General features: G+C 42.5%; 1 protein-coding gene across 1 annotated transcript in view; it reads right to left on the bottom strand.

Moving 5' to 3' along the window:
• The window catches only part of mdn1 (midasin AAA ATPase 1), an 80,156-nt gene that overhangs the window by 33,017 nt on the left and 21,338 nt on the right, over positions 1-25,801 (bottom strand). Inside the window, exons 18-49 of the mRNA XM_033647974.2 lie at positions 25,262-25,406; positions 24,282-24,378; positions 23,864-23,977; positions 23,325-23,472; positions 22,951-23,058; positions 21,753-21,904; positions 20,112-20,290; positions 19,211-19,419; positions 18,557-18,703; positions 18,295-18,436; positions 18,070-18,204; positions 16,385-16,523; positions 14,832-14,964; positions 14,318-14,448; positions 11,577-11,715; positions 10,788-10,902; positions 10,191-10,451; positions 9,902-10,099; positions 8,222-8,430; positions 8,001-8,123; positions 7,645-7,842; positions 6,502-6,609; positions 6,152-6,340; positions 4,970-5,059; positions 4,605-4,868; positions 4,251-4,515; positions 3,992-4,151; positions 3,027-3,143; positions 2,734-2,942; positions 2,498-2,646; positions 620-819; positions 137-360 (exon numbers count right to left, since the gene is read on the bottom strand). Coding sequence (XP_033503865.2) covers positions 137-360; positions 620-819; positions 2,498-2,646; positions 2,734-2,942; positions 3,027-3,143; positions 3,992-4,151; positions 4,251-4,515; positions 4,605-4,868; positions 4,970-5,059; positions 6,152-6,340; positions 6,502-6,609; positions 7,645-7,842; positions 8,001-8,123; positions 8,222-8,430; positions 9,902-10,099; positions 10,191-10,451; positions 10,788-10,902; positions 11,577-11,715; positions 14,318-14,448; positions 14,832-14,964; positions 16,385-16,523; positions 18,070-18,204; positions 18,295-18,436; positions 18,557-18,703; positions 19,211-19,419; positions 20,112-20,290; positions 21,753-21,904; positions 22,951-23,058; positions 23,325-23,472; positions 23,864-23,977; positions 24,282-24,378; positions 25,262-25,406 — 5,197 coding nt within the window. The remainder of the gene's footprint in view (positions 1-136; positions 361-619; positions 820-2,497; positions 2,647-2,733; positions 2,943-3,026; positions 3,144-3,991; positions 4,152-4,250; positions 4,516-4,604; positions 4,869-4,969; positions 5,060-6,151; positions 6,341-6,501; positions 6,610-7,644; positions 7,843-8,000; positions 8,124-8,221; positions 8,431-9,901; positions 10,100-10,190; positions 10,452-10,787; positions 10,903-11,576; positions 11,716-14,317; positions 14,449-14,831; positions 14,965-16,384; positions 16,524-18,069; positions 18,205-18,294; positions 18,437-18,556; positions 18,704-19,210; positions 19,420-20,111; positions 20,291-21,752; positions 21,905-22,950; positions 23,059-23,324; positions 23,473-23,863; positions 23,978-24,281; positions 24,379-25,261; positions 25,407-25,801) is intronic.

Genomic DNA, 25,801 nt, shown 5'->3' with positions numbered 1-25,801 from the left:
AGAATATTGACAAAAATGTGTACATTGAATTCTTGTCAAGGTAATATACTACACGAATAACTTCATTTGGAAGAGTATGGAAACACTGTACTTCTAAGTCTGAAATGTTGGGGTGCTGTGTGTAGAGTACACCAACCAGGGGCATATTTGTAGCTCTTCCCCAGGTGTGAGAGCCAGCTGCTGCGGAGAATCCAGTCCCCATGAGAGGCTCTCTCTGTTACCAGTCTGACTGCTGTGGGGATCAGCCTCAGAGCGTCTCCATCCGCTAGATCCACCACTCCTCCAGAGAACACCAGGCCTTCATGGACAGTGCTGCTCTGCAACGCCCTCTGCAGGTCACTCAAACTCAGCGGACGACTCCTGTGGACACAACAATTTGTGTAAATATATCTTGAAGTATCAAACTTTACGACTTATAATAATACCTGTTAGGAGTTCCATTTTAACTGTCATTTAAACTTTTTTTCAGTAATGCTGGTTCAACTGCCACTTTAGGTGCTTTCAGTATTTCAACTGAATCTTTTTCTATATAGGGTGGGTACATCCAGGATATGTTTATCAACATTCACAAATTTTACTTTTTTGCTGCAGACTCCTGTGATTGTGTTATTATCCTTACCGTTTGCCTTGCAGGCTGAGAGTGTTCAGGCAAAATGAGAGGACCTGTCCATCTCGGAGGACAGCGGAGAAGCAGGAATCCTCCGTGGAGAGGAGGGCAGAGGGGAAGCCGTCAGGCCAGACTCCAGCACACAGCAGCCCATTGCCCCAGTCCTCTGTGTCCAGAATGGCCAAGTGCTGCTCTATCACCTGTTGGGCTTGCTGGAAGGAAAACAATGCACTAATGTTTATTCATCCGCTGGGGAGCACGAATGTACTCACTAATTGTCTTTAGGGTGGAAGAGAGGTCAGAAACATTTGATTTCATGGATTTATCACTTTTCCCTTTTTACTCTGTGAGGTAACATCCCTAGGAGAAATATCAAAAAAGCTGGGGTACAGTTGTCCACGGCAGCAGATCGCTCTGTGTTTCTATTGGTCAAAGTGGCAGCTGTGATGGGAAACGTTGTGAACGACAAAAAGAAAATCAAACATGCTAGACTTCGGCTGTGACGTCTGCTGTTGTCTACTATGGCACACTACACGAGATATAACAATGGACTAATGTGGACCATACAACGCTGCACTGGGCCATCATTGGGCTGATATCGTGCAATGTGAACCCAGCATAAGAAATTCTTAAAATCTATTCTACATCACACACAGATCCAGTGAATCGAAGTAAGGGTATGAGGTTATGTGTTGTCCTTTTTTATAGCCTTTGTTTAGAGTTAGCATTTTGTATAAACTGGATACAAGCAACTCATTCATGGCTGTGAGCTGAAAATAATTTAAAGGAGAAAAGATGAAAGCATGGTAAATCTGACAGTTAAAGATGATTTATTTTTGGCTTAAGTCCTAAGCTGGAGAAGGCATGATTAAAAACCCACTATAGATTGTGCACACTGTCCTTTACATTGAATGATAGATAACTCAAGACAGTGACAACATCTGGGCTACATTAAAGCTATCATCATGAGTAACAGGGACATACGACTGTGTGTCATCAGCATAGAGGAGGAATGTAGAGGTTATCTTAAGTATTTTACAACATCGACTCTTTTTCCCCATGATTTTGTGTCTAAATGTCAACAACAATTTTTGAAACTGGTCTGGTATTGAATGAGAGGGCTGCAGTGACTAAACAGGCTGCAATGTAACCAATCGGGACGTTTGCACTGGAAAATCATGTCCACTTAAAGTGCTTGTTTTTGCAACTGACAGGCTCAAACATTCATTCTAAGTGTCTAGTAATATTAGGGAAAGGATCCCTACAGAGATAGGCATTTGTTGTAGATTAAGATCCCTTTAGTTTAAACGGAAACAGCTCTGAAGTCCCCATCACCAAATCCACCAGACAGTAACAGTAATTTTAGTGTGTATAGGACCAGCATATTTTCACATCTAACTGGGTGAATTAGAGGTTTATTTCAACCAAACCAGAATTTGACTGAATAGTGGGAGGATGAACCAAGACTTTTTTTTGTTGTTTGTTTCATTTAGTTTCTGTTGACTTTGAATGAAGTGTGTTTTACAATGATAAAATTACTATTAAATGTAGCGTGGTATGATTGAGCCTGTCAGTGGCAAACCAGCACTTAAACATACAGTGCTGGTGCAAACATGTCCGGTGTGGTTACATTACAGCCTTTTTCACAGCTGCCGGCTACAGTGCTGTTGCTTAACACTAGACCAAATTGTTGTCATTATTCATTTAGACACAAAAACATGGGGAACAGGGTCCACATTAAAAAAGTACTGAATTTACCCTTAAATGTACAATCTCTGTAAATCTCTGTCAAATGGTGTGAGCAGGTGTAAAAAAAGGCCCCTCCATTAAGAAATGAAGGTGAGACAGGAGAAATATTACAGTTTGGGAATGAGAAGGGGGCATTAATACCTTTTGGCTGGCACTGGTACGTTGGCAGAGTGAGTAGGCCTCTCCACAGGCATGTTGCAGGGTGCTGGGTAAATCAACACCTCGCTGCAGCTGGCAGGACAGCAGGGTGGCAGCATGGAGGAGAGAGGCCACTGACGAGGCAGGTGAATCTGAAAGGTAAAAGACCATTTTTTTACACTACAGATAGATTGACTGGCTGGCAGTATATCTCATTGTTGTCATTTTTCAGTGCTTACCCCAAATGGCAGATTTGATGCTTTTATGTATTTCAATCAGCAGATCACACACACAGTCCCCGGTCACCCCTGCAGTGTGAAGCAGGGTCTTCAGGTCCTGTGTGTCCCAGCAGACCCCCTCATGTTCCCCTGGGATGTAAACCTCCACCCCTCTGTTCCTCATGGCTCTGGAGAGCTCCCCATGTACAGGGTCCATGGTCAGGAACAACCTGCACAGCCCCACACATCAGCTGAGCGTGGACTTCTTTAATGACGTCAACAAAAACTAGACAAACTCCAATACTGCATACTACCTGAAGTTAGGATGTGGGCTGATTTTGGGGGTCTTTCCGTCTATGACGCCACGTTCATTGATGGTGAGAGATCCACCTGGCTCCAGCAGAGCGTTGAGGCGATCCAGGACAGAGGCACTAAACACATAGTACATGATAAGTGCAATTTGCCAAATATTTTGAATTTTGAATTTATTTATTTTTTTCAGACTCGTTGATTTCCAGACATTACTTTTCATCTACAACTCATACATACTCACTTCTCATTTCAAATGCTATCTCAAACAGTTTTGGGACTATAATTTATTAAATTCTTAAATTCAGACATGCACAAGTTTTGTTACTTTCTTTTTAACAAACTTAGTTTTCTAGCTATGGCCTTTTGTTTTGCTTTGTAAAAGCCAGTCTCAAAAGCAGACATTTTCCCAAACATATCTACACTCTGGCCCTCAGCTTTTATGATGTGTAGGGCTGCAACCTCAATTATTTCCATTATCGATTAATCTGCCTGTTTTTTTTCTAAATTAATCGTTTTACCAACAAAATGTTAGGAAATAGTGTTTAATGTACAACTACTACTAATAATAATAATGTAATTTTCCAGAGCCCAACATGATGTCTTTAAATGTTATGTTTTATCTGACCAACTGTGCAAAAATCCAAAGCTACTCAGTTCATTATCATGTGAGACAAAGAAAAAAACAGAATTCTGACACCAGCCAATATTTGGCTTTTTTTCTTAAAAAATTACTACTATTATTCTTTCAATGATCAGAATAGTTGCCAGTTAATTTTCAATCAATTGACTAATCGTTTAATCGACTAATCGTTGCAGCTCTAATGATGTGTGTGGTCTCTGAAGCCTTTTAAACAATGATTCCTCTGTGAAACCCAGCTCAGTGGCGAGGCCATTATTTTCATTTCCCATGTGTAAAATGTTATTTTACAAATAGATCACCAAGCAAACACACACACAGAACACTCACTTGCAGAAGTTGACGTTGTCCATGAGCAGCCAGTCCCCAGCCTGCAGGGCCTGGACCAGCATACCGTCCAACCACTCGAAGCCTCCGTTAGTCCAGCCGTCCTCCAGCTGAGCAAGACGCTCCTTCAGCAGCGTGAAGTCCATCTGCAGTTTTGACATGTCTGCAGGACAAACATAAGCATGTTACAGCACTGGGAATTCTTCTACATTCTTTTAAGAAAAAAAAAAAATCCATTTTATATCAAGCAGCACTCCATTACCAGTGAACACTTTGAGCTTGGTGTTGAGTTTCTGCAGGAGGAGGATGATGACCTCCAGCTTGTTCAGTGCCTCTGAGTTGATGGTCCCCCCAGTTCTCTGCAGTCCTTCCTCCTTCAGCCAGTGGCAGAACAGACCCCACGTCTGCAACAGGAACTCTGTGTCCTGGATGCCGACATCCAGCGACATCAGGCCTCGCCTTATTACCATGGCAACTATGTAGTCCACACTCTCCAGGACTTGTTGCCATGGCCGCATGATGTCAACCTAGAATGAAGAAAAGAGTGCAGAGTGATGTGGACTGATGTTTCCAAACAACGAAAGAGGCAAAATAAGAACCCTGAGTTAATGGTTACCTGTTCGAAGCCTCCCAGCAGCTCGGTGGTGTCCATGGCGCTGTTCATGGCCATGACCCTGAGCCGGTGTCCTGTCAGCAGAGCCAGCAGTCTCACCAGGCTGGTCTTTCCGCTAGCTGTGGGGCCGACCAGTATGGTCATCCAGCCCATCTCCACACACTTCATCAGGGATTCCAGGGGCCGCAGTGCCTGGTGTGTGATGGACAGTGGGGGATCCAGGGCCACAGGGGCTCCGCCACTGCGCTGCAGGACGGAGAAGCCCACCTACAGGCGCAATCCATGGGAGAAGAAATCCTTAACTTTGTCTGAACTATTTAAAACATTTGCTGCTAAAAAAACAGATAGGTTTGGTTGTTTTGACAAACCTGTAGGTTGAGTGGAGTAATGTGAAACTGTCTGGAGCCGCTGTAAGGCTCAAAGTCCTCCCCAAACACTTTCCTGAATACGGACAGAACCTGTGTGGGGACAAGAGGGGGTTCACAGACTGAACAGCAGAAAAAAGGCTTTCCAAACAGGTATGTAACATCCTAAAGAAAACTGAGGCTGGCCATTGAATGCAGACAAGTGAGAGTATTTTATACGTTCAATATGTGCACAAATACAGGCACATAATAGCAAGAACACCACAAAAGGGCCGTCATTTTTTCTCTTTGTGTGAGTCCACTAATGAGTGGTTGCATAAATGGTAAATGGACTGAACTTGTATAGCGCCTTGCTAGTCTTCTAACTGTGGTCTTTGTTTTCAATTTTTTTATATACAAGGGTAACTTATTCCTCAGCGAGCACAATTCAGCAACACAGGCTCAGGAGTGTTGGACATGCATTTGCCCTCCCCAACAGAGGCAGTTTTTGAGACACTCTGAGACTCTGTTATTATAAATATTAGGTACTGAGCTGACTTATTGTTGTACAACTCTGTCCTTCAAGGATATCCACACAAGCTGTTCGAACTGATTGTTGCTGATTGTTTGAACTAAGATGGTTTTGTGGGTTTTAGTTTGCTTCTTTTGACTCTGAATGATTTACAATGGTAAAATTAGTGTTTCTTTAAATGTCTGGTGGCTTTGGCAACTGTGATTCTGGGGCTGTTTCTAGTTTAACAAATACAATCTTATCCTTTAACAAAAAGGTCCATTTCTGTAGGGATCCTTCCCATGAACTGTCTGACATTTGGAATAACAATCTGAGCCTGTCAGAGACAAAACCAAGCACTATTAGTGGATGTAAATTAACAGAGTGGTTACATTGCAGCCTGTTTTGCTGCTGCTGGCTGCAGTGGTCTTGCTCAATACTGAATCAATTTAAATAAATGTTGTTCCTTTTAGTCACTTAAACACAAAAAACGTGGGAAACTAGGGTCCAAGTTGAAAAAACTAAGTTACACTTACTTACAGTACAACAGACATCAATCCTTTGAATATGATTCCTTGAAAACCTAATTAAACTTTAACAGACTGATTCAACTTTAATTGATTTCATTCATTGACATACTGATAAAGTTTCTTGTGGACCCTCAAGTAAAAGCAAAGTTGGTGAACACAGTATACCTGAGCCTTGTCAGCCTCCGTTCTCATCCTGTCAGCGTACACCAGGGCTACATGTTGGCCTGGGTTGAAAAATCCTGGGGACTGGTCAGCCTGCATCAGCTGACACCAGCGGAACATGTCCCGCAGGTTGAACTCCCAGGGACTTCCTTTCTGACCCCACTGCCGCTCCACACACACCTCCTGGACAAGCTGTTGGAGGCAGAAAAAAAACTTTTAAATGTCTTTCGACTCACTGAACATGTGAAGCACTGCCTAATGCTAGACTTGCTAACAGGTTGTATCTTTATTTGGCGCAGCAGAGTCAGGTTCTCATTCAGCAGTCATACAAGAGTGAAGAAAGAGAAACTTACCCGGTTACTGAATTCCACCATTTTAGCAATGATTTCCTTATCAATACTGGAGAAAATTGAGTCTCCTATGAACTCCATGTCTTTGCTCGTGAGCTGGTCCACAAACACCTGAGTACACAGGAGAGAGTCAGATTACATGAAAGTAATTACTTTGCTCAGTGACAAGATTCTAGTGTTTTCTCTTTTCAGTTCTCTTTTCAGGGAGTCGGGGAGGTCGACAGTAGCAATGGTGCAAAAGAGAAACCACTGTGACACAGTCTATGGGCTCAAGGTTTTGCACTTGTGATATGATATTCAGAGTCATTTAAAAACCCTGGGGTTGTCTGTCAGCCATTGTGAACATTTGACTTGAATTTCTCATCCATTTTTTCACAGTTGTACAAAACATAGACCACAACAGGCTTTGCAATCATCCTGAAGATCAGACCACAAACTCAAAATTGCATTGACCCTTACTTAAGGGTTACTTGCTTCTTTGGAATACACTTAGTGGCATGGGGCCGAAGCCAAATGCTGTTCATCTGCACACACTGCGATGCCACACAGCTGGTTGAATATTGGCAAAGTTTCCCTTTATAGTCATTGTCTTCTGTGGTGATCACCAGTGTTGTGGTGGTTCACTTTTACACTGTGATCTGTAGCCTATAGTTCGGCTTTAGCCTCTAACTATCTTTTTTAACCTGCTTTTGCTGCTGAGTGAGTTTGACATCCTGAATATATCCTTCAAACACATGTAGACCCCTCTGGTAGCTCCTCTTTGGAATCACCGTCTCATTTTTCCAAAAATATGATAATATTTCTTCAGTGTTACAGTGTCGGCTCCGTGCTTAATTCGACAGCTTAGTATGACCAATTAAGTATCTGACCAAATATTTCCCCTTCTGTTTCTGAGATATGATGTTGAGTAATGGCCAAAAAGTGTTTTATGCACAACATTATGTTGTCACATTGAATTGACCTTTGACCTTTTGGATATAAAATGTCATCATGTCATTACTTTATCCTATTAGACATTTGTGTTAAGTTTTGTCATAATTAGCTTAAGAATTCTTGAGTTATGGCCAAAAACATATTTTTTGTGAAAAAATATTAAAAAACATAAAGTATATAAAAGACTGTATAATCATCTCCACTCTCTCTTACCTGAGTGAATCTGTTGAGGAAGGATTTGGGCAGTCCCTTACGCCCGCCACCTTGAGTGAAGGGGTTCTGGCAGCCAAAGATCTTTGTCTTCTCCTGCTGAACCTGGAAGCTCATCCCCAGTTCAGGAATATAGATCTCTGCTCTGTGATCAAAGCAGGCGTTCAGACCCTCCAACACCGACTGAGAGGCCAGGTTCAACTGTCAACACCAGAAACATGGCAAGTCTGTTTAATGTCACAGATTATACCAACATCATCTAATTACAATTTGTTTAAAGGAGGTCTGCAACCAAAACAAGCTTCAAGCCACAAAAGCTGGTGTACATAACTGTAAAGTGTCTGAAAGGTGGTCCTTACCTCGTCCAAAACCACCCAGTGGCCTGCCTTCAAAGCAGCCAACAGGGGGCCATCGCGCCATGCAAACTCTCCTCCCTTTCCTCCCTCCACAGGGAGATCTGTTCCAAACAAATCAGTCACATCCTGCCAAGAGTACACACCATCAGCATCATAGCCAGGTACTGTTTTAAATTCAATCAGGAGCACATTCATATAAAGCATTATTCACATAAAAGGCTCACCGTTTGCTCTGACAGGTTGATTCTGACCAGATGGTTCCCAGAAGCTTTTGCCAGTGCTGCCACCAGACTGGTCTTCCCAACGCCAGGTGAGCCTTCCAGCAGCACAGGGCGCTGCAGCTTTAGTGCCCGCAGAAGCCTCTGGGCATTCACCGCCGTAGTGCCCGCTTTCATGGCGTAGTCGGACAGGTTACGGCTCTCAGTCTGAGGCCCTGGGTGGACATAGAGAGGACTGACCCATTTGAATGGAGAAGTTTGCAATAACCAGGGCTTTATTTTTCTTTTAATATAGTTTCACTTTTTGATATCAACATGCTCGGATACTGGGCTGAAAAACTTTTTTTAAAGCATACCACAAGTTACCTAATACACAGACATGAGATTGATATTGATCTTCTCATTTAACTCTTTGCAAGAACACAAGTATTTTTACCAAAATGTTTAACTATTAATTTATTGAGCAGGACATGCAAGCAGGTATAGTGGGACCCAAGGGGCCAACGCAACTCAGAACCAAATGGGCACTAACTTGGGGTGACAGGGAAGCCAAGAGCATTGCTAAATATGACAAATGATTTAACAACAGGTTTGTTAAGCCGGCTGCTAATGCTATGTACCAGGACACTGCTAATGCTGCTTGCCGCGCTGCTGTAGCTCAGTCGTAACTGTAGCTGATGCTGAGACTCTACTGACTGTGTGACTGGTAGATAGCGGTGGGTGGCGCAACAGGCCAAAACACAAATTCAAAACATAAACATAATTTGCGGACAGTAAAAAATTTTTTTAAATGCAAATATTCTGGCTGTACTATTGTTGTCGGTGAGATCAGTATGTTATATTAGCATTATTCCTTAGTCTCTGTGACATATTAGGATGATTTTACGACTATTTGCTTTAGCTTTTTTACATATAGCTCCTTTAACTTTTTTATTGCATCACAGATGGGACACACATCTTTTGGAGTGAAAAATAAACAATTTTAAAAAGCCAGGCTTTTCAACTACTTGAAATGGTATCATATGTTTTGATATGAAATATGCCAGTGATTAACATTCTTTGCTTTTTTTTGACAGTGGTGTATATGTAGCCTATCTTTGCAGAGTCTCTTTCACAGTACTGTGCTGCTGGACACAATATTCATGATTATCCCATAAATGGAAATTCACCACAATTGACTTATTATGAGTGTTTGTTATTGTGATCTGCAATAAAATCATACTTGTAGCTGAAATATTATGAATAAATATTCAAAAATGTGTTGATCATGCCACCATATTGAAGGACATAAAAGGAAAATGGTGTTGGAAATTTGGCAAGATTTATCTGGATCCCACCGAAGGTTGGTGCACCATATTAAACATATGTTGGAGAATTATTATCATGAAAAAACAAGTACAGTGATAAAAAAAACTGTTACTGTTTTTTGACAATGAAGTCTCAAAGAACAGTTTAGTCCCTCTGTGTCAAAAAAAACTCAGAGGTTTGCAACACTGAGTTTTGCATATTTCATTAAAATTGTGAAAACATTTTAAAGGCAAATGTGGCTGGGCATACAGCAGAGGATGCAGCTCCATGAAAGGAATTGGATCAAATAAAGCATTTGAACAAAAACACGAGAAGTAGATTATATAGGATATGAACTCACCATCTTGTAAATCTGTTAGAAATCAGTGAGGTTCATACCTAAAGCAATGTAGAAAGGGTCAATGCCAAAGAAGTCTTCGCCCCACTGGGGTTCCCGCGGCAGGCTGCTGTCATAGACTCTCAGGGCGTCCAGCATTTCCTGATCCAACTCGGTCATCTTGCTCAGACGCTGTTGCAGGTAGCCCAAGCACAGCCTGCGTGCCAGGAGTGCACTGTCTGCACAGGACACTGTGGTTCCTGCAAGAAAAGGGAGGCTCAGATCACATTACTTAAACATCTCCTTAAGGAGACAAATTCTTAGTGAACTTGAGAGAAGCCGTCAGCTTACCTGAGCCAATGCCGTCTATGTAGACCAGACATGCAGCGTGGATAAAGGCGGTGACAGTGTCCAGTCTGAGGTCCCACTCTGCTTCTTCTTCATCTTCCAGGGCTCCCATGGTCATGAAGCCATCTTCGTCACGCTCGCAAACAGCATTGAGGAAGTTAACCCAAGACAGGATGTCTCTGACGCTCAGGATGCAGCGGCGGCCGAAGTCCTGCTGGGTCAGCCACTCGATGAAGTCAAGCATCAGCTCTGCGATATCGCCTCCTGCGTTTGAGACCAAACAAACCATGTCACTTTATTAGAGTTTTACTTAAAGTACTTACAGCTTATCAGTTATTTTTACATGAAATAATTATGACTCTAAAGTATCAATAATCATCATGTAACGATTATGTAATACTGGTTATGTGCAAGTTACCAGGGGTCAAAGTGTCTCAAAACAGTGTACCCAATCTGCCCAGCAACCAAACAAAATAGATTTATTGTGTAACATGAAAAAATCAGTTTGTTTTAAGTTTAAAGTGTAAGTTTTAATCAGGACATATAACTGAACAACTGTCACTAAAATGTTTTCCAGCATTAATCTCTGAGCTAGTTTACCATCGAGCGACAGGCCTGAGCGCAGGTTGTGCTGGATGATCTGAACCAGGTCACTGCGGCTGTTGCTCTGAGGACACCAGATCTCTGTGAAACGGTTCCTGAGGGCAGGCGAGAGCTGTCCAAACACACACAAGCACAAAAGTCAGACTCTACCTACACACAGTTCTGGTTGGTGACTCTTCAAACACATTCATACATTTTAAAAAGCACATTACGGGTTACAAATAAATACAACACAGTCTTTTTGAAAAAGTCATCAAGTCAGACTTTGGTCACTTGTGCACATGGGACTTTTTCTTGTAGGCTTCCTCCAAGAAAGTCCCGTCTGACAGAAATCTATACATTTTAACCAAAACCAGGACTTTTTATTTTGGTCTCTGTAACCGAACAGCGACACATTATAAAGGACTGAGTGGGCGCGAACGCAAGTAATCAACTTCTCGATATCCATTGTTGGAACAAGTGTGCTGTAGGAACCAATATTACATGCCTTGTTCTCTGGGACCCGCTTCATCGAAGCACGTTAGCATTCTGATGGTTGCCACCGAACCGCGTCAGAGCTCATTACCATAAAGTTAAACAAGTTTTAACTCCCCTCTGGACCGCTCCGATCACTTTGGTCGCCCAAAGCGTGCGGCTGACGACCAGGTCGCCCAAGTCGCCCGAGTCGCCAGGCTCTCATTGAAAATGAATGACTTCCGCCGTTTTGGAAGCTCCGGTTGCTGTTGGTGTGAACATACAGTAAGATGCACCGACAACACAGAGGAAACGTCCTCTTTATTAATCTACCTCCTTCTTGCCAAAGTCTCCTCCAGGATTCATGGTGGCAACCAGACGGAATCCTGCAGCTGCTCTGATCAGCTCCACGTCGTCATTGTCCCCGCTGCCCTTCTCTGCCAGAACAAGGGACTTCTCTGTCTCTAGAACACTGACAAAAACACAACACACTGTTATTCACCTGTACGTGGTTGTAAAAAGAGCAACTTGTCATGTTTATGTTGGATTTTGTGGCTCAAAATACATCAAGTGTTGTAAAAGTGCAATCCTTTGCAGATATGTCTTAGTAACTTTCATCAAGATGTGCACTAAAAACTTAAAAAAGGGCAGAGAAGGTTTGTTTTGTGGCATGAAATGTCAAGTTGAAGAAAATGCATATTTCTGTGGACAAAATGTTAACATATGCATATTTGTCTGACAGATGAACACAGGTAATCTGTATTGATGGCCTCATATAAATCTCCCTTTTAATAACAAAGAGGAATCCTCAAGGTTCCGTGCTTAAATTTAACGACACTTTTACTCTAGCACAAGACTTATAATATCCACTTTTATGCAGATGATACTATCTTATATACATATGGCTCTTCTCCACCTCAACCTGTATCAAGATTTCAGACATCTCTGCAGAACCTCAAACTTGTTCTGAATACCGACAAGACAAAGTGTGTTTTAATCTCAAGAACTCATACTTCATCTTCCTGTCACACATACACATAATGATACTCAGTGAATTTGTAAATATCTGGGATTTTGGGTAGACAGCTCTCTGACTTATAAACCTCATTCTGAACAACTGGCTCACAAATGTGTTTCTTTTACTAGACTGAAGCAGGTTTTTTTTATGAGGGCCAATCGACCATCACGTCTGAGATGAATGACTGTGAACATATTCCTTATTCCCATCCTGCTTGCTCTAACTTAACACAACCCTGTGCCTTGTGTTTCATCACAGGAGAGAAATATCCCACTGCGTAATATATCAAACTGTAGACTGGTCCTCAGTGGGGTTGGGAACGATTAACCGATACGACTGGATATCCAGTTTGACAAGCGAGAGATACGGCTGCGTCGGTAGCAGCCTCCTCAATTGATACGAATCAGCCATGAATCCTTAGATGAATCGATTGTAGAGTCATGGATCGGGTATCGCGAGACTAGCAATCGGTTGACTGGCTTTAACAGTTTGCATCTCTAAAACAATGCGAGAGCCGGTGGCATGCTCCGTAGCAGGCATTACTGACAACGATAATGGATGTAAACATCAGCGCCAGCTTGACCGGTGGAGCTGAGGAACAGAAGCTAATGCTGGTTGGATAAACCAGGGAGCAGCCAAGCCGCAGCAGAAACTAAAGGTGAATCCTGCCGGTTGTGGGTTGAACGGGTTCCTGTCAAATACAGAGGCCATAGTGCTCCGCGGCGGCGACCGAGAAGCCCGGCTCCAGGTCCAAGAAGTCTTCATCGGTGTCATGACTGCCCAAAAATACCTGCACAGCCGAGCTGTGGCAGCACCAGCACACAGGTATGTGACGTGTCAGAGGAGAAACGAGCCGTTCACATTTCCACAAACCTCACCGCACTTTAGGGACTGTTCTTCACTTGACAGGGGAGGAGGGCGGCTGGTTGATTTTGATTTTATTTATTTATTTTATTTTGATCCCCCGCTATGTTAATCACTTATTGATGCTGTTTTTGAAGTATGAATAAGTCAATAAGTAATTTATTCCATTGAAATATCATTGATATATTATAGAAAAGTGATTTATCTTTTTATAAATAACAAACACAGAGTGTAGCAAACACAGAGAAATAGTCTGACATGCTGTCAGTGATAAGCTGCTAGTCATCACAGTCCATGATATCAACTAATAACAGGAGATGTCAGATTCTGCCCCTACATTGCATGTTACTATTTTATTCTGCTTTATGTTTATATTGTACAGCGTTATGATAAACTTTATTCCAGACTCAAGTCCATATAAGATACATACAAAAACACAGACAATGTGTGATTTTGTTGTTGTTTGTCTTTTTATTTTATTTTTGCCAGTGCCATACAGCAACAATGCTTGGGAATGTGGTCTTCTACAAATCTGAAAATACTGTAAGAATGTCACTTTTATAGAATTGGCTTCTTTATTTTATAATATATGATTAATGTCTACATCAATAAATGTTAACCATAGAATCGTATCAAATCGTATCGAATCGTAACGTTCCTACACTGTATCGAATCGTATCGTTCCTACACTGTATCGAATCGTTCTGTATTAAAAATATATCGTTTTTGAATCATATCGTAACCCGTGTATCTAGATACGTATCGAATCGTCTATCACAGACAGATTCCCAACCCTAGTCCTCACTAGCTACAAGAAAACAACTACACACTATCACTTCTGTTTATAAATGTCTTCTACTAAAGCTGTATAACACACCTCTGCTCTAAATCTAAAGTACTGTTCAGCAGAGCATGACTCTCTCAGAGCAGTGTGACTGTGTGTGTTTCAAAAGGGATCTTGATCAAGAGGAGATGACCTGTTTAAGTAAAGGTTAGAACATTAGCATCCAATACGTGTATTTTGTGGTTGGAAATGCAGTCCGGGGTAGAGAGAAAGTTAAAAAAAATCCCTGTGTCCTGAGAAAGCCTTACATATGCACTTAAATATTTTAATACGGTTATGAAATGTTAATTCTGTTGGGATTTTCTCATATGCCAATGTGCCAAAAAATGTGTGTCTATGAGTGTGTACCTGTTGAGTCTCTCCAGCACTGAGTCATCTGCAAGGGAGATCTCATCCATGAGAAACACTCCTCCCTCCTTCATGGCCAGCACCAAGGGACCATCATGCCACTGAAACAGCCTGCTGTCCTCACCATCAGTCTACACACACACACACACACACACACACACACACACACACACACACACAGCAAGGGTGTTTGGGTGACATTGCTACTGCTACCAGATAGAGAGTATACATACATGATACATGCATAATACTCTTGTTTTTCTGAGCAAGTGGTGAGACAAAAATGCAAGTGGAAATCAAAATGTAATGCAATGCAATAAATGATTTATCTATACAAAACTGACATTATTTTTTTCACTAACATGAAAATACGTTTCAGGAATAACAGGATGGCTGATGTCATCTTTGATTTAGTTATGCATCTTGCTCACTTAAAAAAACAACAACTGTGGGTTACACTCTGCCCCTCTAACTTTCTCTTTTGCCTACAGTTTTTACAATTTCTCATTAGTACCTGATGTGTGTGTCTGACGGGTCGCAGGCCTCCCAGAAAGTCAGATGTCTCCATGTGGAGGTGACAGTTGACAGAGAAAAACTTCTGTCCGGTCAAAGCAGCAAACAGCTGGCAGATTGTAGTTTTCCCACAGCTGGTGAGAAAGCAGGAAAAAAAGCTTAGCATGATTCAATAACAGCACATGCTGCAGGTTGTCCAGGTGAAACCTAAGTTAAATACTTAGATCAGTATATTTACATGCTAACAATCACAATGCTAATGTAAAAATATTAACTATGTTCAGGTTTAGCATATAAGCATGACAACATTTGCTGATGTGCAAAAAATTACAGCCGAGGCTGCTGGGAAGGTTTTTGGATTCACAGGTATTTGGTCATTTGGTATGACTTCATGGAGGTGCTAGGGGAAAGGTCAGTCAGTGATCATAGTTCTAACAAATCCTCATGTAAGAACCATGCATGTACAAATATACAAAATATGACCTAAATCTGTCAGATAGTTGTCCGGATATTTAAGTCTGGACAAAAGAGGTGGGCCAACCATTATTGCCATCCCTGCAGCAATGCTGCTTTCTTGGCTTTAGGTTTCATGTTATTTAAGTTTTTAAGTTCTTTATTATCATATGCACAACAATTACAGTGGTTGTTGGCAATGAAAATCTTGAATCTCAGGCTCCCTCCAACAATGCTAATTACATGTTTGTATGAAAAGAGGAGAAAATAACTAAAGTAAAAGAAAAAGAAGAATCTAAGACATAAAATAGTTCAAGTCAAAATGTAAAAAAGTTATAAAATGTTATATAAATAAAATAATCAATCAATTTGAATGTTATGGTAGACAGTAACTGCAAATGAATAAACTAAAGACAAACACAGTGATATACAAATGAATACAGAGGTGTCAACACTTAAGACACACTTAACACAGTAAGTCAAGTAATGACAGAATTTATACATTTATAAAATGACATAATATGGGCTGGAACACATGCTGTGTCTTTGACTACCTGAAAAATATGAGGTTGGGTGCCACTCTTGTGCCACCTCTGATCGGCACAGAAGCACTGCATCATAGCCTTTTTCCAGAAATCCCAAGTTCAGAGCTGATCTTCCAGGTGTTGTTTTTCAAGTTTCTATGAGTCCTAAAACCTTGTCCATGGTACAGGTGTAAATCTGTTGGTACTGTATCACTGTACTAAAATGATCAACAAGTCTTCCATATTATCATAGACTGATCTTTGCAGAAGAAAGGGAAGATATCTACCAGCTGTGAATGGTTGTCCCTCATCAATGTTCCAAAAGTTGAACTTTGTTTATCTCAGTGCGCAGCTCTCGTGCCCTGACAAACAGGCACTTAGAAAAGCTTGTGTGCCGTAGCAGGGCGCAACAAATTCAGCATGTGCACGCACCCTTATCGTGAAGTGACGGTGTCAAGTGATGAGCTCAAGAGTTCAAAAGTCTAAACGTCTGTGAGACGAAGCCGTCAGAATCACCTTGTCCATTTTCCTCTAATCTTAAAGACAGAATGATCTGTCTGGCAGATTTGAATCTTACCCAGTGTCTCCTACAAGCAGGACAGACTCCCCAAATCGAAGCGCCCTTCCTACCAGCACAGCTAGTCTTCTCATGCCGTGTGTCCACACCACATGGCGAAACTCTTCTGGGACTCCAGCGATGCTGTCGATGAAGGGACCTGCCAATCAGAGTATCAAGATAACATGATAATGCGTTCAAATGTTGATTCTGCAATGTGCTGTGCATGTTGTGAACGCCATATGGTCATCTCTATCATTAGTCATCGCTCCCTCAATTTAAAACTATGAGGTAGATATTTTGCCCCGATTAAAATAACTCAGTAGAGCCACTTTGGATGTGAAAACTACAACAGTTAATTCAGAAAAAAATAGAATTAGCGCCTTACAAACCAGTCACGTTGCAGTTGCAGTTTACATCCATGTCTAACCAGACTAATATGCAGCAATGACAGCAGACAATGCTTCAAATATGGAAATTGCTGCAAAGAAACTACATATTCTAAAATGTGGATGCCTCACACACGTCTTCAATACAGCAGCACAGAAGATCGAACAATCAGCACAGTTTCGAGGTGGACACCCAAGATCAGTGTCACCAATTCAGTATCTAACCAAATGTCTCCCTTTCTGTTCCTAAGATAGGGTGCTGAATAAAGGCTAGAAAAGTCTCTCGTCTCTCGTCTCATCGTCCTCCGCTTATCCGGGTCCAGGTCGCGGGGGCAGCAGCCTCAGCAAAGAAACCCAGACAGTCCTCTCCCCAGCCACCTCCATCAGCTCTTCCGAGGGAACCCTGAGGCATTCCCAGGCCAGCTGGGCGATGTAATCCCTCCAGCGTGTCCTGGGGCGGCCCCGAGATCTCCTCCCGGTTGGACATGCCCGAAACAGGCGTCCGGGAGGCATCCTTACCAGATGCCCGAACCACCTCAACTGGCTCCTCTTGATGTGTAGGAGCAGCGGCTCTACTCCGAGTCCCTCCCGGATGCCCGAGCTCCTCACCCTATCTCTAAGGCTGAGCCCAGCCACCCTGCGGAGGAAACTCATTTCGGCCGCTTGTACTTGCGATCTCGTTCTTTCGGTCACTACCCAAAGCTCGTGACCATAGGTGAGGGTTGGAACATAGATCGACCGGTAAATTGAGAGCTTCGCTTTCTGGCTAAGCTCCCTTTTCACCACTAGAAAAGTGCTGAACATTATGATGTTACAGTGGAGCTGACCTTCGACCTTTTGGATATACAGTGTCATCACAAGATTGTTTTATCCTATTAGACATTTGTGTTTTTTGAGGTCACAGTGACCTTGACCTTTGACCACCAAAATATAATAAGTTCATTATTAAATCCAAGTGGACAATTGCGCCAAATTCAAATATATTCCAAGAAGATGTTTTTAAGATATTGCATTCACCAGAATAAGACAGACAAGGTCTTAGTGGTCTTGACCACCAAAATCTAATCAGTTCATCCTTGTACGTTTGTGCCAAATTTGGAGAAATTCCCTTGAGGCGAATGGAAGAACAACTCGAAAACAAAATGGTTCCAGCCACAGCTATCATCGGTGCTGTGACTTTAAAAAAACCCTGCATTATTTCACCAAACTTAGAGTATTCCAGGACATCAACTCGAGCTGTTATTGCAATGCAATGCGGCAGAGTGAGGTGACCCTGGATCAGTATGTGGTAGTCAAGCATTATTATGTTCCACTCACTGAACTGGCTGGTGACCTGTTTCTGAGAAAACAGGTTTTCAGGGTTCACCGTCCTCTTGAAGTGCTTCTCCAGGATGGATAGGATGGTGGCCTCTTCCTCTGGCTTCCTCACACGGCCTGCCAGCAGCATGTACCCTGATGAAGACAACCATGGCGTTATCTTAAGTTTTTTATGCAACACAGGTGTCACTTGGTGACTTAACAGACACATCTGTTGAGCCTCACCATCATCAGCCAAATGCTGCTGCCAGTCCTGAGAGGCGTCTGTCTGCTCCTCCAGCCTGTAGCGATCTGCCCAGCGGAAGAGATCTCTAAGGGTGATGAAGCCGTGTTTCCCCGCAAATACAGAAGATCCCCTGCGCAAGGACTGATGGTGGGAAAACACAATACACACAGGAAGTTAGGCTCACCCAAAACAAGTGGGTAATACTAAGAGATATGCAGGATACACAGAAAGTTCTACAACAACATACAACATTACAGTTACCTGAAGGTCTTGCATGACCTTGACCAGCTTGGTGCAGTAGGATGGAGGCAGGCTGCACCTCTGGTGGAGGATGGTCTCCAGCTCTCCACTGGGCAGCTCATCAAAGTGCAGCTCCACAAAACGGTTCCTGAAAGCCCTGGAGAGCACCTGGAGATCAGTCGGTAAAGATTACTCAACTTGTTTTTACATTTAGTTTGACAGGTAGTATTGGAGTATGTTTATCAGTTTCGCCTAGATAATAGATCAAATGCAGCTCAAGACAACATTACCATAACCTTTATGAAGCTTATTATGTTCAATTTTTGTTTAGCCAGAGACCTTTCCTCGTTCTATGCAAGGAAACTATAAAAGAAGGAAGGGGCATTGCATCAGTGACAGCATTTGAATTTTGGATTGGAGCCAGACTTTGGTGCCACTTCTACTGAAGTTAATGGGGTGGGCGTGACAAATCCCACTGTAACCCCTCATACCTATGTTATTTCCCCTTTCACTAAAAAATGCTTTCAACAAATACAAAAACACACATTACCTAAAGTTGATGGATGAATTTTATCTAAATAGGTGCATTCGTTTTCCTACCTTCTTAATCTGAAGGTAACCTCGCTGCAACCATGCCATCAGAAAAATCTCTCTCAGACTCAATGAACTGTATACCTTTCTACCGCCATAGAGACCAGGGGGATTCTGGGTAGCAAACAGCAAGAATCTGGGGTGAGCCTTGATGACTTCCTGTGTCTCAGCCACAAAGAGCTCCCTGTTGTCGTCGAGTAGTCTGTTGAGAGCCTCCAGGACATCTGTGGGGGCGAGGTTAAGCTCATCCAGGATGATCCAGTAGCCTTTCCTCATGGCGTCTATCAGAACGCCTGCAGCAGACAGACAAGCAAGTGACATTAAGTAGAGCTTAGATTCTCTGCCCAAACCCGAACCCGATCCGGTTCCTCATAATAGACCTAGGCTATGGAACCAACTACTTATCACACCTGGGGGGGGCCCCCTTCATGGCGCCACTGGCCGCGCACATGTGAGTTGTCAACGATGACGTGTGTCGGCTTCGTCAAGTGTACCAAGTGCAGCACGATGCTGGTATATGACAGCAAAAAGACGGGGACCTCAACAAGACGAGAGTCAGCCTTCAATGTCCACGTTCGTATCCTTAAAAAAAATGTTGGGTTTAAACCGGGCTCAGACTCATAATAACAGTTAAAGGGACGGGCCGGGCCGGGCTTGGACAGAAAATGCATGGGCTCAGGTGGGGTCGGGCTGGATTTTTTGGGCCCGATCTAAGCTCTACTCTGAAGGGGTGGCTACGAGTTCAATCAAACAGTTTTTTCTAAATAATGATCAAAAATTTAATTTCTAAGCTTTGTTGCTGTGCCAGGGATTAAAAAAAAGTTTTTCTTCATCAGTTTAAATATTCTGGTTGTTACTCTGGATGCTGCTTTGATTTGACCTAAATCACATTTCACTGAGACGTAGACATTTCAGATACTGTACAATGGCCTAATAAATGGGAACCTCATTGTTTTTCAAGAAGGGTTAGCGAGAGTATTCGTACCCTCTTTGAACACCAGCTTGCCCCTGTCGTCTGATGAGTAGCAGCCGATGTACTCCTGGATGTCAGTGTGCTCATGGTTGTTGATTCTCACACACTGGTTCCCCGTGGCTGCAGCCAGCCAGCGGATCAAGCTGGTCTTCCCCACAGACGTCTCACCCTGGATCAGCACCGGGTGAGTCCTGTGAGGCCAAAACATTAAGAAGGAGAGAGTGATGGAAGGGCAAACTTGTCATGAACTTAATGTAGAGTGATGTTGTGCCAAAATAAACCTAAAGGGCTGTTGAGTGGTGAGGAGGGACAGCTGAGTCATACAGCAGCCATTGTTGACAATATTAAAACAGAACACCCATCGTTTATTGTGTTCATACATGACAGGCAATGGCTGTGTCAACATTCCACATTTTTCCCCTTACTGTTTATGACAAGATGATTACATATAATGAGTAAATAATTCATGCCTTGAATCTGCACTATCAATATTGTTACATTAACACCGCATATTAACAACACAATCAAGCTATGAAGCTTTAACTGAAGAAATTTTTGTTTTTGACTGAAGTTTTCTTCAGGTTTCAGATCAGTCATTTTGACTAATGCTTTTCATGCTCCTCTGCTGAGTAACAGACTACAACATGTGTATGTAAATTTAGTGCAGTATATGGCATGTCAACATACTTTTGTGTACATGTGATCTCAGACTACTTTGCATGATTTGGACCCATTAGTGCTGCACCATGCAATACTATTTTGTCAGCTCCCATTTAACACCTTTGGGATGAACAGGAACACCAACTGTGAGCTAGGCCTTCTCACCCAGCATTAATGTTGGACCTCAGTAATAGGGTTGGGTGACTGAATGAATATATTGGCTATCAGTGTTTGGCTGAGTATATCGCAGGTAGCCATGGAACAATATAAAAATTTCAAGTTATTTATCCTGGCCAAAAGGAGTGTTGTTGTGAACACAAGGAGTGTTGTTAAGATAATCATTAAAATATGCTTACACATCTTTTTTTTAGTAAACATTCTTTTTTAGTGAAAACAAATCCTAAAAGCCAGGCTTTTCAACAAAAATGCTATCGTATCTTTCAGTATGAAATATGCCAACCTTAAGATGTAGATCTAGATTAAGATCTTTTGTGTTTTTTGAGGTTGGTGCATATGCAGCCTGATTTTGCAGAGCCTGTTTTCTTGTTGGTTTCCCAGCAGTTGTTTTTTGGGGCAGTTTTTGTAATTTAATTTTTATATTTTTAATGACCTGCCTCCAAAGAACACATCAAACAACACATCTCCCAGCTGAAACTAGTTGTTGAGGTGGAGAATGGGGATGATGGTGGCCAGTTAGACATTTTCAGCATGTCGCCCAACCCTACTTAGTTATGCTCCAAAAACCTTCACCAGTATTTGGTTAGGAGTTCAGCTGTCCTTAACAAAAGCCACATGGGGGCATAAAAGCTGATCACTTCCTGCCCGGCACATCACTGACTGCAGGGGAATTCAGTCCAACCACATTTTGTCCTGATGCAATCTTTCCTAAAGGGCCAGAGTTAACTCTGACAAAATAAACATCTGGACATTTGGAGATGAATCAATTGATTTGAGGGGAAATCGTAGTGGGGGGGCTGGGGACAGTTTTCCTACCCTGCAGATACCACTCTGGCGAGGTCGCGGAGGTTGAGTTTGACTGATGGGGTGAGAATGTAGCTGGGGTCCAGAGCTGGCTCCATCTCCCCCTGGGACACCCAGTAGCCCTCCACTTCCACACAGGGCCGGCCTGAGGGCGCCGGGATGGGCTGCAGGAAACATAACAAAAGGCTTTTTCAATTGTCCAAAAATATTCTAGTGTACAAACACAGCAACATTTAAAATGCAGCTATTTATCTAAAAGTTTCCGTGGTACTGAAGTGCTGTTTCTAAGGAATCCAAAAACCTGTGCCAGACAAACCCTAAACAGTAACAGGTTTCTTTTTAACCCTTTAGTCAAGTAAATAAGGTCTATAATAATAGCACAAACAAATACAGTTGGGTTGCTAATAAAGGCCAGGTAAAAAACAGTGTTAATACCTGTGACAGGCATGTGACAATAAATTCAGCATCATGAACAACAGTCATGTCATCCTTGTAAATGTTAAAGCTTGATCCACACAGACACGACTCAAACAAATTGAGGAGGCGATCCTCTCTTTCCTCCAGCCAAAACTCTGCCAAGTCAGTCTGCTGAAAGATTGTAACTAACTTGACCAGTGAACCTCACTACAAGCTGAGTGGCTGTTGAAACAGATGATGTGTTTTACATTCTAAAACCAGCCAGTGGCAACTTGTCAAGCTGAGTCACAGGTGACACCATTAGCAGCTTGAGTTGAGCTGTGAGTGGCCAGTTCACACCACTGCAGCGTAAAATGGTTTTGTCTTGCTGCACATCTTTGGTCTGAACTGCAGCTTAATATAGGCAAAAGAAACGCACAGAGTCAGCATCTCTCTGCAGCTGAGGTAAATACAGTAAGCTACTTGAGAATTTGCACTTATTGTTACTGGTTCCATGCTGTGACGTCTAACAGTCTTTGCTATTGGTTAACCCCGTCGAGGGGAGTCGCCGCCCAATCAGGAGGTAGTAACCAAACGCTATAAAACGCCAGCCTACCTGCTGCTCATCTCCCTTTTTTACTCAGCCACCTTGAGTACAGACATGGCATTTGGCGAAACATCCACTAACTGCTGTATTTTACAGTCAGGTGTGTTTTAAGTTTAAATGCAGAATATCTACACATCCATTGGCACACATTCAAAATTTACCATGAAAAAATTTAAAAGGAAGGAAGTAGTTCTTAGAGCGTCTTACTTGTTTGAGACACTTGGCATTTCCTGTCAGGATGTGCTGACACACCAGTTTCTGTACCAGAGGGTGGGAACTTCTGTCCAGCTGAGTCAGAAAGCTCAGACAGAAACCCTGCAACCATCAATCAGAGAGACTGTCAACATGGAATACATGCAGGTGATGGGGATGCAAACTACAAACTCCAAAACACTGAAATGATCTGGACTTCCTTCAGCATCCACAAATATCAACCCCGAGCTAACACAAAAAGTGTCACTGAGCCAAAACTGCTGGCATGTCTCACATCACTGCGAGTAAATGAAAAAATTATTTTTCCTTTTTGGATTTTAGTGAATTGACTGACACATTTAAGAGATGATTTCAGTCCTGCCTCCTACCTCGTAGAGTGATCGCTGCACGCTGAGACAGGGGTTTGCGGCCACGTACTTCAGTGCCCTGCATAGAGTACGCAGGCTGTAGTGGGGTCTGTGGCCTGTCCCATCCACCAGATGTGAGTTGGCCTCCTTTCGGACTGCCAGGTAAAAACTGCACACAAACACAATTAAGGAATAAATCAGCTTGAGTCTACTGAAGAGCGAGGAGGGAGTGAGGTTGAGGTTTGAGCAGGGTTGGTAAGAAGAGGATTGGCATGTGCTATTTTAATTAATTATCTAAGCGTCCCCAAAAACCTATACCAGGGAACATTTTCCAGGCCCTCTTAGCTGAAAGAGAGATAGAGCAGGGACCCTATGTATATGGTTTGGAATTAAGGTGCATATTAAAGCAGCTGGACCGAGGTTGTCAGACAAAGGACCATTATCATGTTCTCCTAATACAGTCTAACAAAAGACCTCTGGAGCAATGGTTGCTGGAAGCAGCAGCTGGTATAACAGTGGTAACTTGATTTGCCCTGCTGTAAGATTATGTAAAGACTAACCCTATGATGCCATTGATGACACTTCTTTGTGGATTCAGGAACTTGAGGTAGTCTGAAACCAGAATCCGCAGGTCGCCCTCATTCTCCAGCTCCTCCACATACAGCTCAGTAAACCTGGAGACAAACACAAACACACACAACTGCAGGTTTACAAAACATGTGGCACCATATCACCATATGACTGTGGAAGCAACAACTATGGCAATCACTGCTGATGATGACATTATCCCCTGATAAGTACAATTTATTATTCTAACCATTTCAGAATTAAATTTTGTCTTGGATGTAACTAATAAAGGGAAAAATGTAACAACGCTGTGTTTAGGTATTTCTTTAACATCTTAAACTGTAAAATAATAGCTCAGTCTAGCAAGAAGAGTTTTACTTTGCCTTTGCCTCTGCCTCTGCACACTCTCACCTGTTCCTGAGGCCAAGAGGCAGGTTTCTCTTCCCCACATCAGTAGCTGGGTTCATGCAGGCAAAGAGCCGGAAGTCTGGGTGGCGGACCAGTGGCTCTGTGATCAGAAAACATAACAAGATTAGCAACAATCCCAGGAATATAAAGAAGGAAACAATGCAAAATGGCAAAATACATTTCACTGAAATGACAATGACACAAATCTAGGCCTATAGGTGAGATCTTTTTAATGTCACATGGTCAAAAAGTTTGCGAAGTAGTAAGTTTAGCAGAACTACATAGTTAATGACTGACTAATAACTAATAAAAGCTTAACAACTGGACTTGAGTATGTTTTGAAAAGGGAGCAAGTGAGCAATTAACTTGCCAAAAAGAACGGCGCTGTTGCCAGGTTAATGTGTTCTGACAGCCAGCATCTGTGCACTTCGAAAAATCATTCATGGGTAGGAAACAGCACTGCTACACAATCACAAATGGATGGTGTGTGTTTGGCACAAGACTGACATGATGGAGCAATCTAGCTCTGTCATATCAGTCTTATCTCCCTGTTGAACTTTCATTTACATCATATCAATATTATAAGCTCTTCATCTTAATAATTCTGAATCAGGACTTGTAGTATTTGGTTAGTAGTAACTCCTGAAAAATAAGAAGCTACACCTGTTATTTCTGTGTCAGGCCTGTATTTAATCAACAGTTCATGACTTCTGCTGCTCATCTTAATTTGGGGTTTAGCTACAAGCTGTGAGCATTATTTAGACTGCAACTACAAACAGTGTTTTACCAACAAAAAGTACAGAGCTCAACTAAAATGATCTATGAATTTAAATTATTTTTAACTCTGACTACAAACCTGAATCTACATGTATTCCATAAGGGGTTCTGATATGGATTTGATAAGTAAATACAGACTTGATACTGGATTAAGACTGAATAAAATGCTGTTAAAACCCAACACTGTGGGTCACAGCAGTCCTCACCATTGTCTCCACGGTCAAGCAGTACCAGAGAGCCAGCGCTGCCCTCCAGCAGTCCACTCAAACACTCCAGGGTCTCAGCTGCTGCCAGGTTGATCTCATCCAGCAGGATCCAGTGGCCCTTCTTTACTGCCTGGGCTAATGTTCCCTACAGAGGAGCACAAAGAGGTCAGGGCTGCTTCACCAATGCTGTACATCCCTGTACATTCACTTTTTGGCATGGTTATGTTGTATGCACCTTAGTCATTAAAGAAGTACTTTAGTGCTGGAAGAACTGACTTTCCATAGGACGAGGCTGTAAAAAACTATCTGTCTCTTGATCTGTTTCTGTACTCTTATCGTCAGCTATGGCGACATGGGTTGCGGGCAATACGAAAATACAGCCCAGGAGAGCCAGTGAAACTTCGCCAGAGGACCCGTTCGGTGTCATTCATGCCATCTGGCGGAGTTTCACCAAGAAGAGAGGAGGGATATCATTGCATTGGTTAGACGAAGGGGCGTTTACCACAGTTCATTTACGAATACTACCCACACTGTTTTGAT

This window comes from Epinephelus lanceolatus, chromosome 13 (assembly GCF_041903045.1).
Source record: "Epinephelus lanceolatus isolate andai-2023 chromosome 13, ASM4190304v1, whole genome shotgun sequence".
Lineage (NCBI taxonomy): Eukaryota > Metazoa > Chordata > Actinopteri > Perciformes > Serranidae > Epinephelus > Epinephelus lanceolatus.
Note: the sequence above shows the minus strand (reverse complement) of the source record. Positions and strands in the feature narration are given on the sequence as shown.